The 11,034-nt window shown below is 40.3% G+C and overlaps 1 protein-coding gene across 1 annotated transcript; it reads right to left on the bottom strand.

Moving 5' to 3' along the window:
* Positions 1-374: 374 nt before the first annotated feature.
* Positions 375-7,731, bottom strand: ucmaa (upper zone of growth plate and cartilage matrix associated a). The gene is made up of 5 exons (XM_060903657.1): positions 7,644-7,731; positions 6,686-6,748; positions 5,872-5,964; positions 2,592-2,690; positions 375-796 (listed from the first exon to the last, which is right to left on the bottom strand). The coding sequence occupies exons 1-5, from the start codon at positions 7,699-7,701 to the stop codon at positions 615-617; spliced, it is 495 nt and encodes a 164-aa protein (XP_060759640.1). The 5' UTR covers positions 7,702-7,731; the 3' UTR covers positions 375-614.
* Between the last annotated feature and the right edge of the window lie 3,303 nt (positions 7,732-11,034).

Genomic DNA, 11,034 nt, shown 5'->3' with positions numbered 1-11,034 from the left:
AGAGAATGAAAAGCAAAATTGTTTTTCAATTGGCTTCTTACTTTTATACATGCATAATTCCTTTTGTTTAAAAGTTGAATGTCCAGACACAAGACACCAGTTTTCTAGTGAAGAAGTACTTTTACGGTGGAGGAGGACAAACATGCAACTATGTGAAAGGTACTGATAGATCTGCCTCCATTCCCTTTTAATTATAGCAGACCAACCTACAGAAAAGTATGTATGGTTTCAAGTTGGAAAATGTGTAAACCTCATCCACACCACCCCTTTGAAAAAAGCTTAGATTAGCCTGGGATCAAGTAATGATTCCAAAAAATACTATTAAAATACATTTCTCATCCATCATGTGCTTTATTATAACCATATATCAAGGATACAAAATGATTATGAAATTTTTTACAAGTAAAAAAGAAGCAGTTGATGCGACTTCAGAAGGAATATAATCAGATTGCATTACAGGCAGTGTATATATTCATGTTTTGAAATGATTGCACTTACTAGATATATAAAGTGCAGATTAAATTTCAGGAAACAAAAAAAAATGCATCCAACCATTCATGAAAGTTGCTACAACTGTGCGTGACCCTCAGCCATGTAAGGTTATATTATGACACTTAGGCGTAACGACGGTAATACTGGTAATAGTGGTAGTATGGGTGATGTGGGTGTTGTGCATAATAATATGGGTGTTGTGGATGTTGTGGATAATGTGGGTAATGTGGGTAATTTGGGTAGAGGTCCTCGTAGTGATACTCCCTCCATTGCTCGTTATTCTCCCGGGTCCTTTCAACCTGTTCTGAAATGGTAAAGAAGAGTACAGCCATGACTTTAGTGACAGGTTGTTCTGTTATCGATCAGCTTTTCTCAAGCTGGCTCGTGAATTATATATTATTTAACACATTTCCGCTATAAGGCACACACTAACTCTGCATGACTCTGAGAAACTAGTGCACACTTGCGCTAGATCAGAATGCGTCCATTAGTATTCTTTCCAGAAAAATAAATTCAGAGCACATTGGCCCAGTTTTATTCAATACAGATTGGCTACCTAATGATTTCTACATTGGCTATAAAGTCCTGCTTGTGACTTTTACGGCTCTGAATGGTTTACCTCTAGTACAGTATGTCTCTGATCTTATGAACCGGTGTAGCTCATCCTGAGCACTTTACTCAGCTGAGGCAGTCAACTCTCTAGACCCGGTGAAATGTAATTGAATTGTCTTGGCCAGGCCTAAGGGTCCCATCTGCATCTCATCATTGCTGAGGAGTGTGCTCCCATCACCCAATCAAGCATCCAGCCAGAGCAGGTCATGATATATTTTTTTTACCATATTAACATGCCATTGTGTGTCATGCCTGATGTAAAGACTCTCGTCTCTGCGAGCCTACCACACAGATTTAATACTTGTCATTTTTAGGGCATACCTAACAACATGTTTTCTTTCTCCCCCCCCCCCCCCCCCCCCCCCCCCCCCATCTGTCCCTCTGAGTTACATGTTGATCCTGGGATTGAGATGCTGGCCTCTTCTGCCCCTCGGACCTGCTTGATCCATCCTGGTGCCCTGTGTCTGGTCGGAGTTTTATCGCCCCACTCCTGTGAAGGACGGCCCCATGAGGACAGTTGAGGGTTATACCTGTTAAAACTGTTAATATTATAGTCAGGCTGTCTGTTGTTGCCCAAATGAGGATGGGTTCCCTTTTGAGTCTGGTTCCTCTCGAGGTTTCTTCCTCATGTCGTCTGAGGGAGTTTTTCCTTGCCACCGTCGCCACAGGCTTGCTCATTGGGGATAGATTAGGGATAAAATTAGCTCATGTTTTAAGTCGTTCAAATTCTGTAAAGCTGCTTTGCGACAATGTTTATTGTTAAAAGCGCTGTACAAATAAACTTGATTTGATTTGAACTCTTATTGACTAGTTAGGTTAATGTAGGGCGGCCTTGGGCTGAAGTGCCCTTGAGTAAGGCATCTAACCCCTAACTGCTAGTGTGGCTGCCCACTGCTCTGGGTGTGTGTGCGTGTGTTCACTGCTTCAGATGGGTTAAATGCAGAGGATTTCCCACTGTGCTTGAAGTGTGCATGTGACAAATAAAGGTTTCTTCTTCTTTTCTTAGAATCACTCACAGCTCAGCTAGTAGAAGCAGTTCTTACAATACACAAGCTCAATACACAAACTCTGTGATTAAAGATGTACTTCTTGTACTTGCTATTTCTAGTTATTGGTCTGATTAATCTTCATTAATGTCTTTTTAATACAAAACAAGAAATTGTTATTGATTGTAGCTTCTTTGATTATTATGTTTTAATCATACATATTTTGCCTAGTCTTTTAAATTGTACCAAATATTAAATCTGCATTATAAATATAGGTTCTTTTTTAACTATAAATTAAGCTTTGGTGTTGCAGCATGCTTTAGTTTTCAGGTTCTAACAGTTTTGTGTGTCAAACATCAGGTTCTGATTGCTTGGTTTAAGTGTGCTATTTTACTCATCAGATGTTAATTATTCCTCCAGACAGCAGCAGCTTATTAATGGGCCTGTGGGATTTTTTAAAGCTTTGGAGCCAAACTAATCAGAGCAAGAGACATGTCTTACCACTTCGGGACTTCTCCAGCCGGGTCTCGTATTCATTGCTCTGTTCGTCATAGTACTCTCTGCTGCGCTCAGAAGTAGTCAAACTCATCTTATGCTCCGCTGCAGGGAAAGAAGGCATTATCTTTTGACTTTTTAGGCACACACAGAAGTTGGCTTTAATTTAATTAGATTTTTTAAAACTGGCTGTTGAGTTGAAGATATACTGAAATGGCATAGTCCAAATTGGTCTCATAAACTTTGGGAAAACTAAGTAATAACCATTCATTGCAGAATAGAACAATTTGTCTAATTACTCAAAATTGCTTATTTAAGAATTAATTGTTTTGTTAATACAATGGTCTTTTTTTAAATAAGTGAGGAAATCTTGGGCGAAGTTTCACCTATTGTTGCCAGACCAGTGCCAAGTATGACATCCAGTGCAGATATTTTCTAGTCAGTCGTCTAGACACAGCAATTATTATGACACCCTTTACACAGCTCGCATGCAAACAAATTACTGCCACTTAATTTTACACGTATCACAACTGTCAGCACCTGTCACCTCTTAGCAGCATAAGGCAATCAGATCTCAATAAAGTAAGTATATTTGCTTGTTGTGGTGACATGGTGATGAGCACACACTACTGGAATCATTAAACCTTGAAGGTGTGGTCCAGAGATGTCCAGACTTTTTTCAAAGGGGGCCGATTAGACCACAACAACATACCTGAGGGTCAGTCACCATAATATTATTTTCGAGCTCCAATTTAGTGATAAGCAGGGTGTAACCTTACAACTGTAGCTGTGACATATGGGATGATATTTATGCTTCTTTTTGGGACAAATTACGTTAACCAATTTTAAGAACTCTTTCAAGGATTCATGAAAGAAAGGTTTTCCATGCTGAGTGGCTGGAAGCATTGCCATGTATTAGCTTTAGTAACATTCTGTGCCATGTTTGCTCTCTTAAAAAGTTGCTTCAGGTTCCCTGCCCTCTCGTCTTCTGAAAATTTATTTTTCAGTTCCTGTGATTTTTGATAATGTCTCATGATACTAAATTCCAGTGGTTTGTCTCTGTGTCAGCCCTGCGATAACGTTGTCCAGGGTGTACCCTGCCTCTCGCCCATAGTCAGCTGGGATAGGCTCCAGCTTGCCTGCGACCCTGTAGAACAGGATAAGCGACTACAGATGATGGATGGATATTAAATTCCTTAATTGCCACAACTGTCTCTTGCCATACCAAGCACACACATTTGCTATGACTTTTGATGAAACGCTATTCTTATTTCCAGCTCTTTTGAAATAAATAGCATTCAGTACGGGCGGCACGGTGGTGTAGTGGTTAGCGCTGTCGCCTCACAGCAAGAAGGTCCAGGTTCGAGCCCCGTGGCCAGCGAGGGCCTTTTTGTGTGGAGTTTGCATGTTCTCCCCGTGTCCGCGTGGGTTTCCTCCGGGTGCTCCAGTTTCCCCCAGTCCAAAGACATGCAGGTTAGGTTAACTGGTGACTCTAAATTGACCGTAGGTGTGAATGTGAGTGTGAATGGTTGTCTGTGTCTATGTGTCAGCCTTGTGATGACCTGACGACTTGTCCAGGGTGTACCCTGCCTTTTGCCCGTAGTCAGCTGGGATAGGCTCCAGCTTGCCTGCGACCCTGTAGAACAGGATAAAGCGGCTAGAGATAATGATGATGAGCATTCAGTACATTAATTTGCAAGTGTAGTCAGAGGGGGAAAATGGCACTTCAATTTGCTGCCACCATCAGGTGAAATGAAAAATTGCAACAATTTGGTCTGCAGGCCATCTATCAGACATTTGAAAAGAGAAGTTACGGGCTGATTGGCTCTGGGGCCAGATTTTGGACACCTCTAGTGTAGTCAGCGGTGAAAATGATCTGAAACACAAAATTAAAATAAATAATCCCCACTGCTTTCAGTGTTACTTTCGAAAACCATGCCCCTAAACACACGGCTATGCGGAACATCTGAAGGCTTGGCTAGGAGCTTATTGAATTGATGAACAATTAGAGATTCCTCTCTCTCCTTTCTGGTTGGTTGTTGGGAGATTTAGGGTTAGAGGGCAAAATAAATAATGATATCTGAAGGGGTTCATTTAAGAACAAGTTATCATGGAGGTTAACAGTTTTATTTTTTGGCCAATGGAAAATTTTTAATCATTCTAATCATTTTTAAATAAAATTGAAAAAAAAGACTTGCTAGTTCTGATAAAAGTAAAAGAAAGCACTTGTATTTTACTTATAATTGTACTAATAGATGGGAGGGGGGTGAGCCTAAACTAGCTTCGCGACAAATCAGAGGTTTATTGTCGAAGCTTGAGGTAACTCGTAAACAATCTAATGAGTAGACAGACGCAGGATATGTTACCAACTAATATTAGCAATAAGTTAATTCACTTAAATAACAATGTGGTTAAAAAACAGTTCCTATTGCGGTTAGCACTGCTCCTTTTAAATTAAGCTTAGTCATAAAAAGGTTGTCCAAGATACTTATATTCAGTGAGTAAATGACAGAGATAAGCTTGAGGCAGTTAAGAAATGGTATAGCCTGCTGTAGGGGTATCTAAATGTCTAATTTGTGTGCATCTTTCTGAAGTGTTTTTACTTCATAAAATTTTTATACTCACACACACACAAAGACCTGTTTTCTTTGGATGAGTGGGAGGTGTGTTAGTCTTAGTTATGGAGGTGGGACCCTTCTCTCATTCCTTCATTCTGACAGCTGCCAGAATACAAAAAGAACTTCAAGTCTCTGGCCCGATCATTAAGGACGGTATTAATCCGTCTTCTATTTTCTCTCTGTTCTGCGTCTGCACATTCCACTCTCAGTTCCAGCTACTTCTTTTTCTTTTCCTCCAGTCTGCTTTCTGCAGCATCATCACACACTCACATGCTAGCTTAAAGATAAAAATCAAAACACCCTGATGTGGCTCATTGGTGTGTTTGTGCGCATGTGCTCTACCTTGCTTCTGATGGATAAGAAGCTCCACACTGGCCTGGTGATCCTCGTGGCCATCTTTCCTCTTCTTTCCCCAACACTCACAACCATTCACACACTTGCAATGCCCTATGCCCTTTTCTAACCGTCATGCTTCCAGACTGATTAATAGTCAAGTTACCTAAAATGCTTCCGTCACTTAAGATCATAGGATTTGTCTCCAGTTACTGTATCTATTTCATATAAATGTTCCAAGGAACAAGCTCTTCTGCGTGATTTAATGCTTAATAGTATATGTTAGACATCCAACACGGCTTAGATAAGAAGGTCTGCATCACGGTGAAACCCACCTAGATACTCTGTGTATGATTTCGGGGACCTGCGGCCACGACGCTTGAAAAAGTTTGATGCATCTGATGCTGGAACGAAAACCTTGGATGATCCTACAGGGTAGAGTGATTAGAGAAGAAATAAAAAAAAAACACATACAGATTTTCCTTGAGATCTCTCTCTCTCTCTCTCTCTGCATATGTTTTTATACACTATATGGCCAAAAGTACAAATATATGGCCAGTCACATATACAGTTTGTCCTTGTTGAATATCACATTCCAGATTTTGTCCCCCTTTGCTATGACAATAATGTCTCCACTCTCTTGGGAAGACTTTTGACTCAAATTTGAAACGTGACTGCTCAGTTTTGCTCACTGAACTCAAACGTGTTCAGTGGGGTTGAGGTCAGGGTTCTGTGCAGGACATTCAAGTTCATCCACGCTAAATTTGGCAAACCAAGTCTTCATAGACCTCACTGTGTGCGCAGGGGCACTGTCATACCGGAACAGGTTTCAGCCCCTTAGTTCCAGTGAAGGCAAATGTTAATCCTATAGCATACAGAGACATCATATACAACTTTGTGGTAACAGTTGGAGGAAGACTCACGTATGGGTGTGATGGGCAGGTGTCCATATACTTTTGACCATATAGTGTATCTTGGTGGAGACCAGCCAAATTTCCCCACAAGGATAAGAACACATGACGGTTTTGACCTTATGGGACATGTGGCTAGTCTCCACTATGAAAACTTTTTTCTTTTAGTTTTTTTTTAACTGAAAAAAAAAATAGTAAGACAAAAGTATGTGGGCATATCTGTGTGTGCTGAACTCACCCTGACGTTCAGTGGCTTTTTCTTTTTCATCCTTCACTGCTGCACTTTCTACCTCAGAGAGCACTAGCAGGAGGGAGGAAGGAAGGAAATAGTTTTAATGAGGCGAGGGTTGAACAAAAATATTGATCTCAGTTTTTGTTGTGGAGGAAACTGGATATCTATCACCAGCAGCGTTTCAGCCAATTCAAATAGGTTTTTTAATATGTAAAACCTTTATAGTTTTTCTTAACAATTTTCACTATAAACAAAGACTTTAAGAAAAACTTTTAAGCAAAAGCTTATAAACAAGATCGGCAAAATGTTGCAGCCATGAACTCATTTAAAATAATGTTTATATATATATATATATATATATATATATATATATATATATATATATATATATATATATATATATATATATATAAATCACTGACTACAGTTTACTGCAGATTTTTCATTTTAGACAAATTGCTTAATAGTCTACTTAGTAATCTAACACCTGTGCACATTTCAAACTGAGAGTATGCACTCAATCATCTTTTAAATGACTCAGGAATAAAACACAAAGGTGCCATGACTTTGTTTTTATTCCCCAAAATTGTAAAATTCCTGCCGTAAGAAATGCAGGAATGACTTTTCATAAAAAGGTTGAAAATTACATGTTAAATTTCCGACTTTATTTTAGTTAAAATGCTCGTATTTACTTTACATATTTTAGTCATATTTATTGTGAATATATTGATTGTTACCTGATAAAGGTTTTGTATAAATATTGATCTTTGTGCCCTTACTTCATTTTAAACCGTCATAAATATTTGTAAATAGATTAGAATATTTTCTCACTTTACTGAAATTTTCTCTTTCAACCATGTCTGAGGCATCTTGATCTACATTTTATATATGAAAGATGCTATACGAATAAAAGTTTGTCCTCACTCACACACACATCTTCACACACCTTGAATGAGACACTCACCAGTTAGGATGAGGAAGATGGGCAGCAGGGCCAGCAGAACTGTGTGCAGCCGGGCCATGGCTCAGGCAGAGTGTGTGTGTGTGTGTACGTGTGCGCTGCAGGTAGCACAACCATAGCAGTCAGTCCTGGCAGTGGGTACAAGAAAGGGAGGGAGATAGAAATGAGGAAGCGTGGGAGGGGATCAGATGCAATTCCACAGGCACAGGGGACACAGGAGGGGTGAGAGAAGGAGCAAGAGAGAGAGAGACTGAGGGAGGAAGCAGAAGAAAAGGTGAAATGATGAACCACTGATGATACTGATTAATAACCTGTTTATGTACCTGTAAGCAAAGCCACTTTATCGAGTGTTTATACTGTTTGTGTTTGTTTATTTCAATTATTCTATTTTTTTATTTATGAGTGTTTAGTCTATGTCCAGTTCTTATCTAGAGTGTTTATACTGTTTGTATTGTTTATTTCAATTATTCTATTTTTTTATTTATTGCATTGCCTGTTTGCACTGTGGGTCAGAGAGGACTGTAATTTCATCTGTGCTGTATGTCGAGCATGTATACTGTAGCATATTTGACAATAAACTTGACTTGACTTGACTTACATTCACTCACGTCAGATTAAGACTAGAGACTCCTTTAGTGATGTGCAGTGACCTGAAGTCATAATGCTGTTTACAGTGATGATAATATATTAAATACCAGTGTTGTAGTCGAGTCACTAAACCTCGAGTCCAAGTCCAGTCTCAGGTCCCCAGTGTTGAAGTCCAAGTCATTAAAGAAAATTTCAAGTCAAGTCCGAGAACAAAACTCCACCCGCACCATTTGACGGTGGCTGTTGCTGCCTTTATGTGAAAGCGTCTCTGCTACTGTGTTGGATTAATGTTACTGCTTGACTGACCCATTTTAGTTAATAGGCTACAGATAAAAAGCTTGTTCATCGCTCAGCAAGCCCCACCCACTATCAACAGGGCAAATAACATGAGAGAGGGTTAACACTAGCTAGTTCATCGCTCAGCAAGCCCTGCTATCAACAGAACAATGAACATAGCGTGTCACTTACTTCTCTGGGTGTAGTCTTGCCAAATGACGATTGAAGTTTGAGGTTGTCCCCGTCGTCTCCTTGATAGTTCTTCTACATATGGAACACATAGCAGTGCATTTTTTTCCCACTGCACGAGAAGTCTGTATAAGCAAAGTAGACAATCCTCGAGGTGTTCTCTCCAGGCATTTTAGCGCCATTAATGTTAGCTTGTTTCTGAACATGACGTATGAACAAGTGAATGTGCACTCTCTTGCACGAGATTAGTGTAAAAATTAATGTAGATATAAATATCTTATGCCAAATTATTATGGCATGTTACAAAAAAAATAAAGAAAAGCTCCAAGTCCTCGTCTCCAATTTACGAGTCCGAATGCAGTTAATGCACGAGTCCAAGTCCAAGTTATCAGTGCTCAAGTCCAAGTCAAGCCACGAGTCCTTAAAATGAGGGCACGAGTCAGACTCGAGTACTACAAGCCTGTTAAATACTATACAAAATACTAAGCTGTAATGCTCACCGTGTCCTCTGCCTTATATCTACACCCTAAGACAAAACTGCACAAAAAAAATCTCGTTTAAAAGTAGTGAAACTTGACTAAAACACTTGCGCATTCCAAGTTTAAAGATTGACCCCTTCGATGTGTGTCACATGGCAGTATTTAAGACTTTACACACACAGACTGAGGGACGGAAAGTATTTTCTTGCCCTAAAGCCATCACAGAGTACTGTGTGGTTTGTGTGTGCATGTAAATTGACACGTACTGCATAATTACATACATGCCAATTAGATCATCACAGAAATTTATATGCTTGCAACATTGTTTCCTTACTTTGCTTTCACAAAGCAAAACTTGATTCATGGAAAGTGAGAGAGCAAAATATAAAGACAAAACAGATGGGCTATTAGAGAATACAGATAGAAAAAGACGGGTGGAGAGAGAGGAGACAGAAGTGATTATTCCTGAATCTGAACACTACAAGCACTAATGTATTTTTCCCATACGTGGGTGCACGGTAGTTCTTTTTATGCAAAATAAATTTTTCAATTTGAATATGTTTTATGATCTATCAATTTAAATTAATCCTTAAAATCCTTTAATTAATTCAGCCATACCTTATACAACTACTGTGTGTGTGTGTGCATGTGTGTGTGGTGTATTTGAATGCCATCAGGTATTTATTTTGGTGTATGCTCAGCATGAAATCAGAAGCAGTATTAACTCCAAACCTCTTTTATTGCACACATGCAGGTCTTAGTACAAAAGCATAGATTGTGGAAATATTACTTCCAGAGAAAAGTAGATTTCTCTGAAATCCCCTTTCAGTTTTCTATCCATCTTTTCACTTTTTCAGTGCATTTCCTGGGAACAGTCGGACTCACCAGTAGCAACAGTGGCTCATGACCATAGATTTTGGTGGGGCAGGACAACATTAATAACAGCATAATCTTAACAAAACAAACAAAAGGATATTACCCTTGACTTACGCTATAATCTATTTTCTTCTGAAATTTTAGTGTAACCCCATAACAGGAAGTTACGTAATCCAGTATACAGCCTAGCAGTGTGTTTTCAGTGGTTTTAGACCTTACTTTTGTTCAACCCTGTTCAATCCAGCAGGTGTGATTACCAGGTTTCACCAAACTTTCCAGCCCTACTACATCTCAGAAACCACACAGAGGACTTGAAACTAGCCCAAGAAATGACAACCACTGAAAAAGGGACACATTTTATTCTTTTTTTTCTCAGCTGTTGTTTGGCAAACAAGGTCACCGCACATTCTGATATACCCTCCTGAGACCCTGCATCCTCATATGGAGACATTACATCTCGTCTCGTCTCGTCTTCTTCCGCTTTATCCGGGACCGGGTCGCGGAGGCAGCAGTCTAAGCATGGAAGCCCAAACTTCCCTCTCCCCAGACACCTCGGTCAGCTCCTCGGGAAGAACACCGAGACGTTCTCAGGCCAGCCGAGAGACATAGTCCCTCCAGCGTGTCCTGGGTCTTCCCCGGGGCCTCCTCCCGGGGGGACGTCCAGGAGGCATCCGAAAAAGATGCCCGAGCCACCTCAGCTGGTTCCTCTCGATGTGGAGGAGCAGCAGCTCTACTCCGAGCTCCTCCCGAGTGACTGTGCTTCTCACCCTATCTCTAAGGGAGCACCCAGCCACCCTGCGAAGGAAACTCATTTCGGTCGCTTGTATCCGCGATCTTGTTCTTTCGGTCATTACCCAAAGCTCATGACCATAGGTGAGAGTCGGAACATAGATCGACCGGTAAATTGAGAGCTTCGCCTTTTGGCTCAGCTCCTTCTTCACCATGACGGACCGGTAAAGCGACCGCATCACTGCGGAGGCTGCACC

The sequence above is a fragment of the Neoarius graeffei genome, chromosome 21, assembly GCF_027579695.1.
Source record: "Neoarius graeffei isolate fNeoGra1 chromosome 21, fNeoGra1.pri, whole genome shotgun sequence".
Lineage (NCBI taxonomy): Eukaryota > Metazoa > Chordata > Actinopteri > Siluriformes > Ariidae > Neoarius > Neoarius graeffei.
The sequence above is the reverse complement of the archived record's forward strand: the minus strand, read 5'-3'. Positions and strand labels throughout refer to the sequence as shown.

Coding starts and splice junctions, on each gene's coding strand:
- ucmaa (XM_060903657.1), bottom strand. CDS start 7,701: ATGGCCCGGCTGCACACAGTTCTGCTGGCCCTGCTGCCCATCTTCCTC. Junction 5,965..6,685: donor AAAAGCCACTGAACGTCAGG/GTGAGTTCAGCA, acceptor TCTACCCTGTAG/GATCATCCAAGGTTTTCGTT. Junction 2,691..5,871: donor ATCATACACAGAGTATCTAG/GTGGGTTTCACC, acceptor CTTTCCCTGCAG/CGGAGCATAAGATGAGTTTG.